Here is a 21131-nt window from a genome sequence, read left to right on the forward strand (position 1 = left end):
TTTATATCATGACAGCAAAACATTCGTCTTACAGAAACTGTCATTTTACATCAATCCATCAAAATATCGTTCCGGAAAAGCCAATGACCCTGACCCTTGTGTTGTGGTCTCATCCAATTATAGTTTTTTTTTCAAAAGAACACTTCAGACTAGCCATTCACCACATGAATCTTCTCTAAGCCAAACGTTTGTGATTACATATAATTGTTTCCCTAAAGCCATGTCATCTTCCTTCCCCACAGTAACGCAAATTCCTATTCAAACTTATCTATATAGATTCCATTAACCATTTTGCTTTGCCAGGTATCTTTCCCTCCTCTCTTTCTGGAAACAACATCAGAGATATAGATATATGAAACATCTGTCAAAAGATATAGATATACGCAAGGTAACTTTTCCAATGAACTTATTAAGCAAAAACATACTCACCCATTCATCTATCACAAGCCCTTCTCCCAGAATCTTTGGACCTGAATCTTCTGGGGCTCTCTTACGTGCCTCAGCTGCAGCATTAGCCTCAGCTAGCTGAAGCCTCACTTTTTCCAAAGCCTTAAAAGATAACAATACGCAGGAAATTAGTTAATCTATATGTTATACATAGCAAGCTTATAAACATTACATCAAAATAAAAAAAATACATTTTACCAAAGAAGAGTATCTCATGTCTTAAAAGGAAAGTAAAAAAGGTAGGTTATATAATTTTGTATACTTGTTTTTATTATAATACGTATATTGTATATTGTATATTGTACATTGTACGTATCATATATCCTGTTATTTTTAGAATAATCGCTTTGCCGTATTCATGCATCACAAGACAAAGTAGAAGTGAAAAACTTAAATTTCAGCACTTACAGGGCTACTACGCTCTGGATCCAGAAAAACAACCTGCAAAATCTGCTCCACTGTTACTTGATCCTTCTTCAGCTCACCAAACTGTTATAGAGGATGAACAAACACCAATGATTCAAAACTATAGCGGTTGATACATTATGACAAAAACCAAGCACATACAACAGAACTTATTTTGATTGTGTCCAGGGAGAGAGAGACAATCCAACCATTAGAAATTGAGACAAGTTTAAGTTTGTACTGATGACAAAAAAACTAACCATTTCAGGTACATAATCAATTGATCCTTTGACCTTCATGCTCATGATTTTAAATTTGAGTCCAGTTTTTTCTGGCTTTTCATTATTCTGTGGATGCTCTACAAACTTGAACACTAGCAAATAAAATACAGATTAGTGAGATAACTTAGCATCCTAAACAAAGGAAAAAACATGAAGAAATGAATCATAAATTATTACCAATCGCTATTACACTCTCGCCAGGTGTAAGTACGCCCCCTGGAGGGCGCATGAAACAGCTCTTGGGTGCATTTGTTTGAAACTATGTATACACAATAAGTTGAAGAAGAACAAAAAGTATTATTAGAATAGATGGTTTCAAAATCAGAGATAAAAAATTGAAAATTCATTCATTGATTCAGAATCACAGATGAACTACTCTTGAAACAAAGTAATATTCAACACAATAGACAGTTCACAGTTAATTGGAAGACTCAATGAAATTTCCTCAGTGTAACATGAATAAGCAAAACAAAAGCATAGCAAAAGAGTTGCATATATGTTTTATTTGAGTGTACATTACCTTGAAAGCTACATTGGATTTGCTGGTGTTTTTAATCCTGATGGCACTCTTAGCCTGCTTGCCCGGTTCATCTACACATGACAAGAAACAGTTGAAGGAACAAATGGAATAACACAAAGAATGACTCTGTCAAGGAATCATATAGATTTATACAAGGACAGAACTTCAGACAAGATTTTTTAGATGCTACTTTGTGATGTTTTTCAACGTAAAATAGAATTGTATCTCGGTAAACAAAAGAACAATACTTGTTTTAAAGGATTATGCTGATAGTTGATACTAAAATTATCTAAAATACTGTATCTACATTTTGTCATATAAGTATCATTAGTAATTAAGGGAAGGATATATTAGTAAGATACAAGACTACTAAAAACAAGTGATTATCAATATCCAAAAACAAAATACAAATTTTGGAACAATGAAATTAAACCCACCTAGTGGAATAGCAATTAAAAACAGGATACAGACAACCAAAGCAATTATTGATTGCAGCACATGAAAACAGACACAGAAAAAGATACGACAGTGGAAAAAGATGCGTACAAGGGAAGTAGAGCTTGTTGGAAGGATCGAGCTTGAGACGACGTCGTGTGGGGAGGAGCGATCTGGCTAGGGAAGAAAGGGAATTGGAGGTTGAAGCAGTTGAATGGCGAAAGGGAAGCTTCAACAAATTCCACACTTTTCCTTCTGATTGTGATTCTGATTCTTGTCTTTCTTCACCTATAGCCATGCCTTCCGACTCAACTCCCAAACCAAAAGCATTCACAAAACAATCACCACCTTCCTCTGCAACAACATATAGTAAACGTCGTCGTTGACCGTCTCCCTAAATTCATAGACCAAAACACAAACATTTTGCTTTATCATTTTGAATATATCTTTTATGTTCAATATTAGAATACAAATTAATATTTTTTATACGAGAAGAAGTTAGACTCTTCATGCCAAGTTGCGAACAGATTAGGGAAACGGAAATTTCCTTTAAAGCTGGTTTAGAAAATGTATAGAAATTTTCTAGAAGAACTTATAAAATGATTTGAAAAAACTAATATTATAGAGATTCTGACGAACATAAACCAGAAAAATCAAAAGACGCGTAAAATTTAAGTTTTTTTTAAAATTACTTCTATGGTATTGTTTCTTTAAAGTGTATATGTGTTGCATGTAGGGTTTGTTTGCCCGCTAAAAGACAGGTTTTGGTTGATCAAAGGTTGAGTTGTGAAGAGTGTGGAGTTAAGGGTCCCACAAATGCGGTGTTCATGGTGGGAAAACTGAACTAATTCTAACAACACAACACTCTTCTTAATCCACGCTACCCACTTCCTCCTTTTGCATCCCCATTTTTTTTCTTGTTTTCTTCATTACAACTTTTCACTTTGTCTTTTTCGTTATTTTTTTTGTTATTTTGTATACATTATTTAAAAAGTAATACTATTAATGTTTTTTAAGTATTATTTTCTAATGAAGTTTGGTTATACTATTAATGTTTGATTTTATCAGTACAATATTTAAACAATAAAATGAAAATCAAACAAACCCTTTGGAGATACAAAACAATAACATTTGCTTAAAATAATTAAGATAGTATGAAAATTCATCATTTCAATTTATTTCCTAGGTTAATAGTGTTTTAGTTGAAATTATAAAATCAAACATTAAGCTATCTTCAAGAGTTAATAAAACAATTTTTTTTAATAACAACCAATTAAATATATATATATATATATATATATATATATATATATATATCATTTTGTAATTTTTTATGTAAAAGGAAAAAAACATTTACATCAAATCAATTCACAAAAATAATTAAACCACAAATACTTGTCGATTCAAAAATAGAAAAATAATAGACATGCAATGAAACACAATTTTTTTTTATATAAATTAAATTAAAAATACAAAAAATTATAAATAATTTAATATTTAATTAAGAAAAAAGAAGAAGAGATACTAGGATAAAGAAAAATTTTTCCCTCTTACAAAAAGTGAATTTATTATAAACGTGACTGTAGCGATTAATCTTAAAAAGAACACATGTGTCATGATGCATCATGAAATAGGCCATTCAAGATCTAGCTAGTAACATACACAAACATATTCTTTGATGTTATTTTATATATGTATAAATTATTTGATTAGTTAACTTCGTCAAATAATATTTTGTTCACTAACTTCGAAAACAAACTTTTCAATTCTAAAGTTTTGAACAAAAACTACTGTTATCAACTAATTTGTGATTAACTATCTTAGTTTTTTTGCAAATTAATTTTACAACTTTCAAGAGAAAAATCAAATTTGTGTTTTCTGTCTTTTTTGCACAAAAAGTCTATGTTTACAATTTCTGTAAAATTATTAGGATTTGAAGAGTAAAAAAACTGAGAACAAAAATGGTAATGAAATCATGCCAGCAGTGGCAAAAATTGACAAAAACTTTTACAGTTTACAGAGTGAAGTTACAGAAACTGGGAACTTCAGGTATATATATCTTCATTATCTATAACATTTATACATAGAGATAAATATAAATGATGAAATTGAGATTGAAGAGGGTACAAAAAAAAAAGTGGTTTATGATAAGCATGCATGATCTAAAAGTGAAGGATGAGGTTTAGATCAATTGGGACCCCAACAGCTCAAGTACATGACAGTTCTGAGAGAGTCTTCAGCCTGTTTAAGCTTATCATTGTTGGGAGTTTTGAAGGAAGGTGATGACGAAGAAGTTGAGAAGAAACAAGCCTTTTTTGAATCCCTGAGAGATTTGATGGTTGAGTCACACTTTGAAGCTTGCTCTTTCATGCCCTGAAACACCCTCATCCCACCCTGGTATATCACCCTGCTCATGTACCTCAAACTCATTCCACAACCTTAACTTCTCTGTAACTCAAACTGCTTAACACATCAAAATTTAAGATTTCTAAAACATGACCAGGTTCAGGGGATATTTATAAAATACACGATGTGGGACTAAAAAACATGGGGCAACCGGAGGAGAAGGTCGAAACAACCGGCTATGTTTTTTTGTGGGTAGAAAGAGCGGAACTGTGGGCAGATAGAGTATAAAGTCCGTGGGCGGTGGACACGTGTCGGGCTCATGGATTTGGAAATGCCACGTAGGAATTTAAAAATTATCCTTATATCTGAGCTTCACTTAGTTTTATTGGGATTGATGAATGAAACGGTCAAAACGGCAAACCAACCAGTTGTTTTCCCGCGTTTCGTTCTAACTATTTCTCCAATCGTGCTTATCGCCTCGTCCACGGTCACTGGTTCTATCCAATTAGTCATCACCACGTGGATTCGGATAATAATACTGTTACTTTTGAAAAAAATAATAATGTGATAATTATTATTGCATTACTTGGATGTTTTTCTATGCAATCTCTCCTTGACTTTTATGAAGAGTATTTTAGTTTGTGAATTAATGGTATCACAAGTTAAGTTTTATAAAAACAAATAAATATCGCTTTAATTTAAATATATAAATAAGAAATTTGAACGAATATGATGTTAAGCTTTTTGGTGAATTTCGTCGATGTATATTTAAATCTAAATTTTAAAAATAATGATTTTTTAATTATAAATCATTTTGAGAAGGTTTGTAAGAAAATATTAGCCTCTAAATAAATATTGGAGCATGCATTTTCTTTAAAGATGTGTAGCAATATTTAAAAATTATACCGTGTCACTCTATCTAGCGATATAGTTTATACAATTATAAATAAAAAAATGAACAGTATAATTAAATAGAAAAATAAACATATAAATAAAGTCACACATTAAAATGTTACAAAATACCCACAATATAAAGTAAAAACAATGTACAATATAATTAAATAAAAAAAATACTGGTACAGAAATAGATATAAAGTCGCACATTAAAATGATACAGGAATACCCACAATATAAAGTAAAAACAACGTACAATATAATTAAATAGAAAAATAGAAACGATACAAAAATAGATATGAAGTCACACATTAAAGTGCTACAAAAATACCCACATGGTAAAGTAAAAACAACGTATGATATAATTAAATAGAAAAATATGTTACAACAATTCAACAGTTATATTAACAATGAATTTTAATTTAGTTACCTTTTAATATGTTTTATCAACAATAATAGATAAAAATAGAAAATTTTTAATATATTATAAAAATGATGATAATTTATTTAAAATCATGATGGTGTATGGATATTAAAAAAATAAATTATCATACATACTGATCAATTTATACGTGGCAAATTTATTTTCTTAAACAATAACAAAATAATATTTTTTAATGTATATTTTAGTATAATATATGTGTACTATGGAATCCTATAAATATATTATTTAATGAACCTAGTATACAATAATATTATTAATTAAACTAAATAAATATATCGTTTTTACAATTAATTTTGTGTAATTTAATGATATTATTAACATTAAATATTTATCATATTTAATAAATACATTGATAAATAATACATAGTATTATATTTATTATACTTAAATATATTTTTAATCTTTAAATTTAGATATAAAATTAGGTCTTTTCTCAAAATTAAGTTTGATCGATTTTAAAATTGAATAAATGTAATCTTTTAATTTAAGCGTGTTAATCTTTTTATGAATAAGATTACATTTTATATTAATGTTTGAATTATTTACATTATTTTTTAAATTTATGTGAAAGAAAAGAAAAAAAAAACTTAATTCCATTAAGTTAAAAATACTATAATTTTGAAACAAAAATATATGAAAACTTAAAACAAAAACGAATCACAATCTCACGTAAAAATTAAAATACTATATCAATGTTTAAGCTTATTTATTATAATTAATAATGTTATAGTCTTTAATTAATTATATTATATATTTAGAAAATCACATAAGATTGATATTTGTTTGTTTTTAGTTGTAATTTTATTCTAAGACTAACATTCATTGCACTCTCACTTTGTTGTTTTAGTTGTTTTATTGGCCTTACTTTGTTATTATAAACCCTAGTTTAGATTATCCTAATTTACTGATATTGTATATCAATCTTCTATTAAGTATTGATAAGATAAGTTAAATTAAATTAAATATCCAATAAATAGGCTCGTTGTCTTAATATTGTTAAATTTAATAATTTTTTTAAAATTATATTAAAACGTTTTACAATTGAAGAAAAAAAAAGAGGCAATTTTTATATACTTTATCGTCAATGAAAACTTTGATGAATCACAAATTAAAAAAATAATTATATTATTGCAAATTTAATAAATTTATCTCATTCAATATCATTAAAATTATTTATTTCGTATGGGTGCTCACTAAGTACCATTGAATCTTTACTAAAAGTTGTATATCTTTAAATTATTGTTATATTTTTTTTATTCAAAATGGAAATCATAAATATAACGATGTATACATATTAAAATATTAATCTAAAGAAAAAACTGAATTATCATTTATTTCTTCAAATACAAAACAATGTAATAACAGTTTTAAAAAGTAATTTTTTAAAAAAGAAATATTCTTACAATTATTTTGACTATTAAGCTAATTATTTATTATATTTTAGTTTTAAAAGAATGAATAATACTTTTATTTAAGTTGTTTGATATTTTACATTTTGAATTAAAATAAATAATAATTTACAATTCAAAGGTTTTTAATTTATTATTTTTGGAGGTTAAAATAAAATACGTTATGTTTCGTAAAAAAAATTAAATATGTTCGTAATCCATTAAATTTTAATATAAAATTTAGAATAAGTATTTATTTAAAATTTTACTTTAATTTACTCATCAATATTTTAGAATATCATGAATTTAGTTAATGTTTCAAATACATTTATTTTATAATAATTTATAAGTTAATATTAAAAAAAAAGTATTAAAAATTATTTAAATATTATTTTAAAATGCATTTAAAATTTTAACTAAATTTCACAAAAATATGATTAAAAGTACAGATTTACATCCTTCTAAGATCGGATGACTAAGAAAAAAAATGAATTTCAATTTAAATTAAAAATTAAAGACTTAAAAACATATTTAACAAAAAGAAACAATTTATTTCCATTTTCATGACCAAACACATCCCCTTATCCACTGTTTATCATCCGTCCCTCCTCAACGGCGATAATCGATGGTGATGGATATCCTGCGTTCACAAGTCTCCGCCGTCCCATTTTTTGACGGTGCCGCCACTCGCCGTCGTCGCTCTGCCACATTCAGCCTCAACGTAAGGTATCTTCTGTTCTTCTCAAAACGACAAACTTTCATTTCTTCTGAAATCCTCCATTTGCCTCACTCCCATTTTTGCAATCCATTAGGGCAACCCTTCCTTTCCCGCACCAAAACTCTACGTACTACAAAGAGCTTGAAGCTGCTGTTGACGTAGTCCAGAAGGCTTGCAATTTCACTCTCCATGTAATCTTCTGTGACTTACTTTTTGTGTGTACTTGCTGAATCATGAGAACCGATTCAGTCACAAATAGATTTTATGTGCATTATTCTTTTGTAAGTAATAAAGCATCAGTAAGCAGTCACATTGGTCCCTGCAACTATGAAAATGTTAAATATGTCTTAAGGTTCTAAGATGGTAACTTTAACTTGTAAGGGGATATACTGTGAGTGTACTTTAACTATATACATATACTTTAAATATATCTTATTTCTAGTATGATCTCCAACAGATATCAAATAAGTCCATGAACTTAACTCTTAACTATTATTTAGTTCCTAAATATAAGTTGATATTATATTTTAGTCATACATTCTTTTGAAATTATTTGATTATCAATATATATTTTCTAGCACTCTATAATTTCCTTTAGTAGAGGGACTACTATGACGTCCTACGAGATGAAAGATCAAAATGATTGTTTACTTTTTATAGCACTGAAGAATGTTATGTGATTTGTGCTAGTTGTCTTCTGCAGGTGCAATCATCTTTGTTCTCAACTGATGGGAAGATTATTGAGAAAAATGACCAGACTCCCGTGACTGTTGCCGATTTTGGAGTTCAGGCTCTCATAAGTTTGGGTATTGTGTCAAGTGTAAAAAGTAGCTTAACATATTTCTGAATTGTGATGCTGTATAATGAAACCAACGTGGCGTAAGTGTAAAGAATTTTAATTAACATGGTCTATTACAGTTCTACATAAATTGCTCTTTTATCTAGGGACATACATTACAACAATATGATGAACATGTTTTCTAAAGGACTCAGCTCAGTGAAACTTGAAAAATGTCAATGAAATCTGATTGATGCTCATAATTTCTGGCCAATGTGATGTAGTATAAAAAAGCTGAGTACACGAACTAAATTTCTTCCTGATGAGTGCAAGGCCCATTATTGCACGCACAAAGAGTGGATCTGGAATTGGTGGATTTGCACGGCGATGAGTCAACACCCTTTGCTAGCCCCTTTGCAGGCATTAGGAACAAGTGTTAGATAAACACTTTTGAAACAAGTTGAATCTAGGCAATGTGTAATTTTTTTTTTCGTTTGGAACACCACTAATAACACAACGTGTGATCCATCAAAAGTGTATTTGTAAACACTAATTTGCTGCAACATAGTTTTCTTGCATTCATGTAGTTAGCGTAGTATTATAATTAGCATGTAGCCTCGAAAATAATTTATCTGAAGTAACTATTTTAATGGTATTGAAAAAATTTTGTTTTATCATTTGTGGTTATCAAAACAGAGTTAAATAAGCTGTTCCCTTCTATACCTTTGGTGGCTGAGGAGGACTCTGCTTTCTTGCGATCAAGAAATTTAGTAGGTACCGTGCTTGATGCAATAACTGCTACAGATAGCTCCACCTGTAAATCATTGACACAAGATGATGTACTAGAAGCAATTGATAGAGGAAGCAAGGAAGCTTTTGTATTTGGACCAAAGCCAGCCACATATTGGGTGGGCATATCTAAGCAGTTAATTAAATGCTGTGAAGTGATGCAGTTAGCATCCTAAAAATTTTATCCAGGCTTCATTTTTATGTTGTTGTGTGACACATTTGTTCACATTGCGTTCCTGTATATAAAAAATGGTGGTAGTTATTTTTTCTGTTTTATGAAAACTACATACTTTTACAAGTTGACTTCTGTTGATCACTGGGACCCTATCTATTTACAGATTGGTATTGGAATTTTTATATATCTACTTCTCGTGTTTTATTTTTCCTATTATAACTTATGGTAAATTCATTGAATAATGCAGCTGCTTGACCCAATTGATGGCACCCGTGGTTTTCTAATGGCTGGCAAAGCCTTTTATGTGGTAAGTTATAATGTAGGTTATACTATTTGAATTTCTTTTAATAATGCATAAGAGAGAATATCCTATAGATTTCCATCTGGAGGAGCCTTTTGTTGTAGAGTTAACCTTGTGATAGTGCTTGAATTGTGATGCACATCGATCTCAGGTAACTGGGATAGCTAAGCTGCATTTGTATATCTTTATATAAGGAATTTTTGTTATGAGTGCTATTTGGTTCAGTGTGTCATGTTTATCCGATTTTGATATTATCTTAATGCATTTCCAAAAAATACAGGTTGGTTTGGCATTGGTGGTTGAGGGAGAGATTGTAATTGGTGTAATGGGCTGTCCTACCTGGAAGGAAGATTTATCTGAGAAATCCTCTGCTGATATTGATGAGGAGTGGGATTCTCTTAATGGATCAGGAACTGTAATGATTGCCCATAAAGGTTGTGGAACATGGATGAAAACTTTGAATAGCCAACTGAAATCACCGGATGTGTGGACCAAATGTTTTGTTGATGGGTCTGACGTAATACATAAAGCACGCTTTTGTATTTCAGATAGTGAAAAATGGGAAGCACAGCTGTCTCCATTATTTAAGGCAGTAAGCAATACTGATAACGTAGGCAGCAACCAAATCCATCTTTTGCGGGCATGTTGTGGAAGGTCTCAGCAATATTATCTATATACTTTTTACTTGATTACATGCAATTAAAATTTCTTTAACTATTGATGTTCTATGCAGTAGTGATGCATGGAGTAGCTGGTAAATCTAAAGCAATTATTAGTTTGTGTTATTTCTTATTCTATTTTTACTGCTTCAATTTCCTGAAGTTTTTTTAAGTTAAATTTTTGCAGTGTGCTTTTGAAAGGAAGTCTTTGTTAATATCTTATATCTGAGGACTGAACAGAGAAGTTGTTGCTCTAATTAGTAATTACTAATTCATTTAACTGTGATTACTATCTTGTAATTTGTTGTTAGTATGATCTGAAGGAGTTAAAATTGGCAATATTTCTTAGATTTATTGATTTTTCACCCTTTCTTTCTTTCAATTGCCTATTTCTTGATTTCTCATGGATCAGTGCAGTTTATGCAAGTATTTGATGGTGGCGTCTGGCAGAGCATCTATTTTCATTCTTCGAGCAAAACAGAAGGCCGTTATGATGGTATCCTATAAATTTTTAGGATTGTAGTTGGTCGGATAATTTATTCAGTGATACATTTTTTATCTGATCTTGTGTAGGCCTGGGATCATGCAGCTGGCATTATATGCGTTCACGAAGCAGGGGGAAAGGTATTTCTTTTCCCTATCATTTTTGTTTGTTAAAATAAATGAAAGACACGTCTTAATATCATCATCGTATCTTAGGTATGTTTGAGTATCTTAGATGATCTATTAAGATTGATTTCCACATTTTCTTGTATGTTTCATCATTGTATTTTTTTAGTTGTTTTTCTTGATTCCACTAACTTTTGAATTTGAATCGCACTTTTATATTTTTTATATGCTTCTTTTTAAAATAGATAATATAGATTAAATTTTAAAAAATATTAAAAATCAGTCCTGCACTTTTTATTGCTACAAATTAAATTTACGTATGAATTTTGTCACCACTAATCAATATTTGAATCCGTAAGTGGTTGTGTGGGAATTTGTACAGGGATTGGGAGAGATCTAGACCTCTCAACTTCTGGAGTGTTTATGCCTTTTTTTATGGTTTAATTATGATTTTGGAATAGCATTATTAAGGATTTTTGGTCAGTGCGGTAGTGTGTGAAAGTAAGTATGTGTATTCAAGTTTGAGAGAAAATAAGTTGGTTTGAATAATAATGGAAATAAAAAGTTTGTGATTTTATGGAACAACTGGTGTGCAAGGTTTCGAGTCGTGAAAAATGGGTGAGAAGTCAGAGTTGGAACTTAGTAAACTATCCCTCCTGCAAACAATCAATTATCCATCTCTTTATATTTAAATTATATCATCAGCTCACACAATTATCCAAATCTTAATTCTTCAAGCTAATGATGAGTTATGGTAGATTTATGATGAAAGCCTTGGGAACACATTTCAATACATGTTTGTTGGACCTATTCATGTAGGAGAAATTTGTTGGGCCTATTCATGTGGGAGGAAGGGGGCTTCTCCCTACACCCCAAACCATTTTTCCTGTACCCCCAAAACTTTCTTTATTTCCAATTTTGCCCACAGTTAAAGTTTAATGAAGAAAGATAAAAAATAGTAAAAAATATTCAATTGCACTGCACCCCTGCACCTAGCCAGCGAATCTGAATCTGCTTTTGCGCAGGCCTCTACACCCACAAAGAATCTTGTTGACCTAAACTACATCATGAGGCACATTTAAATTCAACTTCTTTTTTTTCCATTCACACTTGTTGCTGCCTTCTTTGCCTTCATTTTTTCATTCACCCATTGATGTTGTTGTGTTGCTGTGTGGAGAAAATCATCGAGCACCAACAAGCACCAACCCAAGCAGTCCCATGACGACGCTTCTAGCATTCACAGACAACCTTCGCCTTCTGCATTTAATCCACACGTCGTCCAGTTAAGTTTTGTCAAATTTTTATTGTTTTTTCGTGAATGTTTACGGTGATTGATGAACCTGTAAATCTATATATGTATATATATATATATATATATATATATATATATATATATATATATATATATCTCATGATTCCATCTGTGTCAAAACAGGTTTTTTATTTTTTATTTTTTTGTCTTATGAAACGGATTACAAAATCCGTTTCATGATTTTTAGAAAAGGATTCCGAAAGCCGTTTCCTGAATATTGTGTTTTTTTTATATGAAACGGATTACGCAATCCGTTTCACAACTTCAAAAAACGGATTTTGAGATTCGTTTTGTAATTTGGTTTTGTTAATTTTGAGATGGATTTTGCGTTCCATTTCATGTATTTGGGAAACAGATCTTGATATTCGTTTTGTGTTTTTTTTAATATTCTATTTTATTTTATTTCAGTTTTAATATTTATTTTGTTCAGTTGTTGACTTCATGGTTAACAAAGTGATATATTAATATATATATATATATATATATATATATATATATATATATATTAATTTAAAGTTGAACTCATTTTAAATTTTATTTTTTTATTTAATTTATTTCTTAATTAATTATATAAAAGAAAAATTGTAAAACAAATTAAATTAAAAATACTTAAACAGTAAATTAAAAAGTTATTCATTGTATTATAACTATTTTTAATTTATTTAAAGTATATTTTTTTAATTATTTATTAATTTTTGTTTTATTTTATTGTTTTCATATTTTTTAATATATATCTAAAAATAAAATTATATATATAATTTCATTTTTAAATAAATTTTTGAAAAATAAATGTAATATAAAAATAAATTAAACTTTAAATTAGATAAAAAACAAAAACGAAAATTTATTCTAGTTCTTTTTAAATTTATTTTAAATTTAATGTCTTTTGAATTTTAATTATTCTTTTAGTATATTATTTTCGATTTTAATCGTATTTACATATTTGATGTATGTTTTAGAAATAAAATAATATGTTAATATATTTTAACAAATATTTTAAAATAAAATAAAATATTTATATTTATATAATTTTGTTTTTATATAATATACTAAATCCTAAAAAAAAATTAAAAGCAATAGTTTTGTTTTATGATTTATATTGGATTGTAATGTTTCAAACTTTAAATTATAGATATGGTTAGGACACGAGGAAATTTATCTAGACGTGATTCACATGATGCACCCGAGAGTTCCAGACAGGGTGTTGCGCGGAGGAGACCGATAGCTTCAGCTCCTAGAAGGGGTCAACGCGAGGCTAATGTTGTTCAAGATGATGTTGTTGAGCATTAGGTTTTCGATATTCCTCAAGACGAGGAGCAGGAGATTGATAACAATGGTGCAGGATTTTCAGGTGGTCTGTCTGATACATCTTTATTAACTCGGTATCAGGATCATGTTACACGGATGATATGGGTTGGTCAGGTAAATAAGAAGTTTGTATAAATGTTTAATTTTATTGTTGTTATGTATTTTTATTCTTTTATGTTTCTTTTATGTTAGGATCGAGTTGTGAAAATAGTCTCCTATATTAAAGAAGTGAAGAAATTAGGACGTCCTCACCCTTATGTTCTCCCATTTGTGGTAGTTTCTAGATTATTGTCTCTGTGTGATATTTTATACGAATATATCGATCTTGGGTTAGTATAAGGTTTCGTGGAGAGATGGCATCCCGAGACTAATACTTTTCATCTACCCATTGGGGAGATAACCATCACTTTAGATGACGTCTGGTCTCTCCTCCATCTTCCCATCACTGAACAATTTTGCTCCATTAAAAATCTTGAATATGAAGATTCAGTTGAGATTTTGATGACACTTCTTGGTGTTGATCGGACCATGGCTTGTGATGAGCTGAATCAAAGTCGGGGTGCATAGGTCAGACTTAGCTGATTGAGAGAGTTGTATGATAGTTGTTGTGATAACGAGGTATGAGAGAGTTATCACAACAGCTATCATACAACTCTCTCAACCAGCTAAGTCTGACCTGTGCACCCCGACTTTGATTCAGCTCATCACAAGCCATGGCCCGATCAACACCAATAAGTGTCATCAAAATTTCAATTGAGTCTTCATATTCAAGATTTTAAGTGGAGCAAAACTGTCCAGTGATGGGAAGATGGAGGAGCGACCAGACGTCATCTAAAGTGATGGTCATCTCCCCAATGGGTAGATGAAAAGTATTAGTCTCAGGATGTCATCTCTCCACGAAACTCAATACTAACCCAAGATCGGTATATTCGTATAAAATATTGCACAGAGGCGATAATCCAGAAGCTACCACAAAGGGGAGAACAGAATGGTGATGACATTCTAATTTCTTCACTTTTTAAATATGGGAGACTATTTTCACAACTCGATCCTAACATAAAAGAATAAAAATACATAAAAAACAATAAAATTAAACATTTATAAAAAGTTCTTACTTACCTGACCATCCCATATCATCCGTGCAACATGATCCTGGTACCGAGTCAATAAAGATGTATAAGACGGACCATCTGGAAATCCTGCACCATTGTTATCAATCCCCTGCTCCTTGTCCTGGGGAACATCAGAAATCACATGCTCAACAATATTATCCTGAACAACATTAACCTCATGATGACCCCTTCTACGAGCTGAAGCTGTCGGTCTCCTCCGCGCAACACCATGTTTGGAACTCTCGAGTGCATCATGTGAACCACGTCTAGATAAATTTCCTCATGTCCTAGCCATATCTATAATTCAAAGTTTGAAACATTACATTCCAATATAAATTATAAAACAAAACTATTGCTTTAAATTTTGTTTAAGGTTTAGTATATTATATAAAAGCAAAATTATATAAATATTTTATTTTAAAATATTTTGTTAGAATATATTATTTTATTTTTAAAATATACATTAAATATGTAAATACGATTAAAACCGAAAATATTATACTAATAGAATAATTAAAATTCAAAAGACATTAAATTTAAAAAGAATAGAAATAAATTTTCGTTTTTGTTTTTTATCTAATTTAAAGTTTAATTATCTCTTACTTTAATTTATTTTTATAATTACACTTATTTTTCAAAAAGTTATTTAAAAATTAATATAAATATAAATATATATATATATATATATATATATATATATATATATATATACATATATAAAATTTTACTTTTAGATATATATTAAAAAATATGAAAACAATACAATAAAACAAAAATTAATAAAGAAAAAAAACATTTCAAATTTAAAAAACATATATTTTAAATAAATTATAAATAGTTATAATACAATTAATACTTTTTTAATTTACAGTTTAATTATTTTTTAATTTAATTTGTTTTACAAGTTTTCTTTTATATAATTAATTAATAAATTAATTAAATAAAAATTTAAAATGAGTTCAACTTTAAATTAATATATATATATATATATATATATATATAATCACTTTGTTAACTGTGAAGTCAAAAACTGAACAAAATAAATATTAAAATTGAGGCAAAATAAAATAGAATATTAAAAAAAAACACAAAACGAATATCAAAATTCGTTTTCCAAATACATGAAACAGAAAGCAAAATCCGTCTTAGAATTAACAAAACCAAATTACAAAACAGATCTCAAAATCCATTTCTGGAAGTTGTGAAACGAATTTCGTAATTTGTTTCTTATAAAAAACGCAATATTCAGGAAACAGCTTTCGAAATCCGTTTCTAAAAATCATGAAACAGATTTTATAATCCGTTTCATATAAAAAAACGTAGGAAACGACAATCCGTTTCTAAAAATCATGAAACGGATTTTGTAATCCGTTTCATAAGACAAAAAAAAACCATTTTGGCATAAATGGAATCATGATATATATATATATATATATATATATATATATATATATATATATATATATATATATATATATATATATATATATATATTGTCGCAACCGAGACCACGGTGGGAGGGCGAAAATGATTTAAAAAGGTGCAGAGGAGTCGTCACCATAGTTTATTATGGAAAACTACAGAAAAACCTTAAAAAAGAATGGTCTTCGAAACCAAATTTGGATTCAGGAGTCGGTTACGTGTGGGAAAGGTATTAGCACCCCACAACGCCCGTCTTAAGACAGTTCCTTCTTTAATTAAGTGTGCAAGATAGAATTCGATGTTTAAAATATTTGTTATTCCCCAAAAAATCAAACAGAATCAAAACACCTACAAAAATATTAAAGATTAAAACAAAATTATTTTTTTCTTTTTTGGCCCGACGAGGATTGTACCTCGCTCCTACGTATTTCCATTTGGAAAATCAGGGATAATGTAGTTCTTTGTAAAAAATTTATCGTTTGATATTACTATTTTGGTTTTTTTTTTCTAGATTTTTATGTATATGTATATTTTATTAATATCAAGAGAACCCAAGATTCTACATAATAAAGATTTAGTTATCAAGCAAATCTGAGATTTGACATGATATTCAAGATGATTTTATAATTTTTATTTTTTATTATAACTAATTTTTAAAAAAAAGAATTAAAGCCTACACAAGGGTGTTTTGATTATCAAGCAAATTCGAGACTTGACATGATATTCAATACTTATATAAAAGAAATAATATAATTTTTTATTTATTTATTTATTATTATTATTATTATTTTTAGAGAATTAAAGTCTACAAAAAAAACACCTTTTTAATTACCAAGATAAAAATAGAGGGAAAGAGAAAGGCTGAGCATCGATGACAAACCCAAAATCATCTAACATGAGAACCCTAAACACATTTGATCATACAACAATTCAAACGATCATATATTTGATGTTATAAGAGAATCATGAATAACATACTAGGAGCTAAAGAAAATTTACCTTCAGGTGACCCCTTGTGTGTGCTCATTGTATGTGTGCTCTGTAATAAAAAAGGAGAAGGATTTTTTGAATTTTTTCTCTGTGTCTTGCATTAGAGAAATTTTGTGCTTATATAGGCTTCTTGAGATCCTAGTATTTAATTATAATAAAATATATGGGGAAAAAATTGGTCTTATTAAATCATTGCATAATATCCACGGTATTGATTATAATTATTAACAAACAAAATATTGTTTGTAATTACTAGGATCATATTCTCTGTCACATAAAGATCGTGATCAAATCATAACATATTATTCATATAATTGATTCTAATTATTACCAGGAATATTTTCTTCTAAAGATTAAAATCGTACCATTCTCTGAAATATTTGTTTTTAATTAAAATAATACCTTCCCAGTCTGACAACGCAAAGAGACACATAAGTGTAAATGCACGATATTTATTCAAATTATTATAAAAAAATATTTCTCCTAATATTATATGCTTATCTAAAAACAGAAATTATGAAACGTCCTTTTCTGACATGTCATGTGAAGAGTGTAAATAGCAAACAGTGGGGGTAAAAATATGTAAAACATTTGAGCTCACGAAAAGACTGTGATAATTAACAATAAATTAGATTCTCCTTCTCTTGGTTTTTTTCCTTTTTTTTTTTCCTTTTTCCCATGGTAGAATTAAAGTTTAAAAACCTACCATCAATCAAAACATATTTTTTATTTTATTTTATTATTTATTATTATTATTATATTATATATTATTTTTATTATTTTTTTTAACCAAAAAAATACATTTATCCGGACAAAATTGGGTGTTGACACACACACATATATATATATATATATATATATATATATATTTATTTACAGGTTCATCAATCACCGTAAACATTTACGAAAAAACATAAAAAATTTGACAAAACTTAATTGGACGACGTGTGGATTAACCGCAGAAGGGGAAGACTGTCTGAATGCTGGAAGCATTGTCGTGGGACTGCTTGGGTTGGTGTTTGCTGGTGCTCGATGATCTTCTCCACACAGCAACGTTAACGAGTGAATGGAAAAATGAAGGCAAAGAAGGCAACAACAAACGTGAATGGGAAAAAGAGAAGCTGAATTTAAATGTGCCTCATGATATAGTTTAGGTCAACTAGATTCTTTGTGGGTGCATAGGCCTGCACAAAAGCATATTCAGATTCGCTGGCTGGGTGCAAGATTTCAGTGCAGTTGAATATTTTTACTATTTTTTCTCTTTTTTTCATTTAACTTTAATTGTGGGTAAAATTGGAAATAAGAAAAGTTTTGGGGTACAGGAGAAATGGTTTGGGGTGCAGGGAGAAGCTTCCACGAGAGTTAAGTCTTGGTTAAGTGAGACATATTTTCCTAAAATATGTTGCCTCTTTGGTGTTACTCGCTTAAGAAGCCTAGTATTCTTCAAGGAAGCCTTCATAGAGTGACTCGCTTGGAGGAACAATTGACTTTGTTTGAGTGATCCCTTGAATATTTAATTTTAAAATCTTCATCTTTATCTCACCTAAGCGAGCATTTGACTTAGTTCCTCATTAATTTTTTGAATCTTATTCACTCTTAAGTGATCATTTGGTCTCCTTTAATTGAAAATCTTCATCTTTTCAACTTGATTATGGCAAAATCACTCTTAAAATACATTATAATACTTGATTATCTAATTTCTAAATGAATGCTTCAGAGGCTACTTATTTAGTTTTTTTAGGCAATTTTAAGATCCAAAAGAATAGAATATGGTCAATAATTGTGGTTTAATAGCGTGATATTTGTCAATATCAAGACCCTGTTTTAAACATGTTAGAATACTAAATTAATTAATCTAACTGAACAGAAGCAAGGTAAGTAGTATTTTCGAATTGGATATTAAAAAAAAATTGCATGGTTTAAAAATTTTTTAAAGTATAAAATCTTAGGTATATGCTCAAAATTCCAGAACACAGCTTCCCGAAATGAATAATAAAATCCTATGCTTTTAGACATGTAGTTAAATTTATGTATGTTTAGAAGTGAAATTTAAGTCTAACTCAACCCTACAAAAACGATTTGTAAGGTGAAGTTTGCACCTAACTTATATATTATAAAATTGTTTTATCTCTAATTAATGTGAAACTTCTAATAATATTTGCCCCGAGAACTTTTACTACTCGAGATGATTGTTGTGCCCGGGTAGTTTACATATATTTCCCTTTTCATCTAATTAAAAAGGCGTTTATTGATATTTGATGTACATGGCATTGTTGATTTCTTATTAAAGGAATTATCTTAGTGATAATGTGGTGTGGTGATTGATCAGAGTGGTTGAACTCGAAATCTTTTGATTTTTAGTCTTGTTACATTGTCCATTTTTGGATGTTGTGAATTAAGTTATGATTAAAATACTTTTTTGTCTCAATTTTCGTCAAGATTTTTCAAATAAGTTTTAATTTTGATTTTGTGTTCAAATAAGTTTTAATTTTTGTCAATTTTGTTCAATTGGATCCTTTTTTGCTAACACCATTTAAATCATTAACGGCCATGAACAGTGACTGCCACATGTTACTTCGTGATTTTTTTTATTTTTTAGAATTTTATTTGAATTTTTTTTTAATTTTTTTTAAATGTACATGTGTCAACCCAGAAGTGTGTCACGTGTCACTTCGTGATTTATTTTTGAATTTTTTGAATTTTTTTTAAATTTTTATAAATGTTCACGTGTCAATGTAGTAGTGTGCCACGTGTCAAAGTCAATGTTCTATATTCAATTTGGTCCCAATATTTGTTATTTTTGTTCAATTAGGTTCCAATTTTTGTTAACATTAACCAATTTGATCCCTCTCCAAATTAAAACGAAATTTAATTTTTATATTAAATATTTTTATATAATATATTAAAATTCACATCATTATAACTTTGATATAAAAATTAAATTTGGTCACATCTTTGATAGGGATAAAATTGGTCAAATTTTAAACAAAAAAATAGGACTAAATGGAACAAAAATAACAAATATAGGGACCAAATTGAATATAGAACATTGACTTTGACACGTGACACGCTATTAGTTTGGCACGTGGACATTTAAAAAAAATCAAAAAAATCAAAAAACCATGAAGTGACATGTGACATGCTATTCGATTGAACATGTATATTTTAAAAAAAAAATAAAAAAAAAAATTAAAATAAAATCACAAAGTGACACGTGACAGTCAATGTTCATGGTCGTTAATGATTTAAATGGTGTTAGCAAAAAAGGACTCAATTAAACAAAATTAACGAAAATTGGGACCTATTTGAACACAAAACTAAAATTAGGACTTATTTAAAAGAACTTGACGAAAATTGAGAAAAAAAAGTATTTTAACCTAGAGTTATTGAGCAGATTTATTATTCACATACACTTGTATAGGATTTCCATACTTTGCTATGTAAACTTACACTTTAATGCATCACCTTTTCTCCTTTTTTTTCTTTTGATGATAATATCCCATTTCATCAAATTTGATCAGGTAACAGACTGGAACGGCAGTGAAATAGATCTGGCAGCGGACCGTGATGGCCGCCGGATTATATATCCGTCCGACGGTATCCTTGTCACCAACGGCCATATACATAATCAGGTTTTGCAGATTATCTATCAGACTGCAGGAGTTTGATGTTTGGGGAATTGTTCATCCCAATTATTTCTGAAATGATTTATTTACTGATGTTAGAATTTTTTATAATGATTTTACGTAAAGGTGTAATAAATTTATTGGTTTTTATAATAATTATTTTAAACCTCA

General features: G+C 29.0%; 2 protein-coding genes across 9 annotated transcripts; one reads left to right on the top strand and one right to left on the bottom strand.

Annotated features, from left to right (window-relative positions):
• LOC114187245 (vesicle-associated protein 4-2-like) lies at positions 1–2605 on the bottom strand. The gene is made up of 7 exons (XM_028075438.2): positions 2200–2605; positions 1654–1724; positions 1311–1392; positions 1113–1225; positions 856–936; positions 430–549; positions 1–324 (listed from the first exon to the last, which is right to left on the bottom strand). Exons 1-7 carry the CDS (start codon positions 2384–2386, stop codon positions 283–285), a joined length of 696 nt encoding a protein of 231 aa, XP_027931239.1. The 5' UTR covers positions 2387–2605; the 3' UTR covers positions 1–282.
• Positions 2606–7710: 5105 nt separating this feature from the next.
• Positions 7711–21131, top strand: LOC114187283 (Inositol monophosphatase family protein). Of its 8 annotated transcripts, none has more exons than XR_014995871.1 (10): positions 7711–7887; positions 7974–8070; positions 8583–8685; positions 9354–9565; positions 9869–9928; positions 10203–10576; positions 10999–11077; positions 11155–11205; positions 12368–12472; positions 20856–21131. XR_014995871.1 is itself a non-coding variant. In XM_085674873.1 (10 exons), exons 1-10 carry the CDS (start codon positions 7787–7789, stop codon positions 21000–21002), a joined length of 1110 nt encoding a protein of 369 aa, XP_085530999.1. In that variant the 5' UTR covers positions 7711–7786; the 3' UTR covers positions 21003–21131. The 8 variants fall into 8 exon arrangements, 4 of the variants coding, with proteins under 4 accessions (XP_085530999.1, XP_027931293.2, XP_027931296.2 ...); XR_014995874.1 differs by having other exon boundaries at positions 12371–12472; XR_014995872.1 differs by lacking the exon at positions 20856–21131 and adding an exon at positions 18297–19299.

The sequence above is a fragment of the Vigna unguiculata genome, chromosome 6, assembly GCF_037176805.1.
Source record: "Vigna unguiculata cultivar grain cowpea cultivar isolate G323 ecotype 2 chromosome 6, ASM3717680v1, whole genome shotgun sequence".
Lineage (NCBI taxonomy): Eukaryota > Viridiplantae > Streptophyta > Magnoliopsida > Fabales > Fabaceae > Vigna > Vigna unguiculata.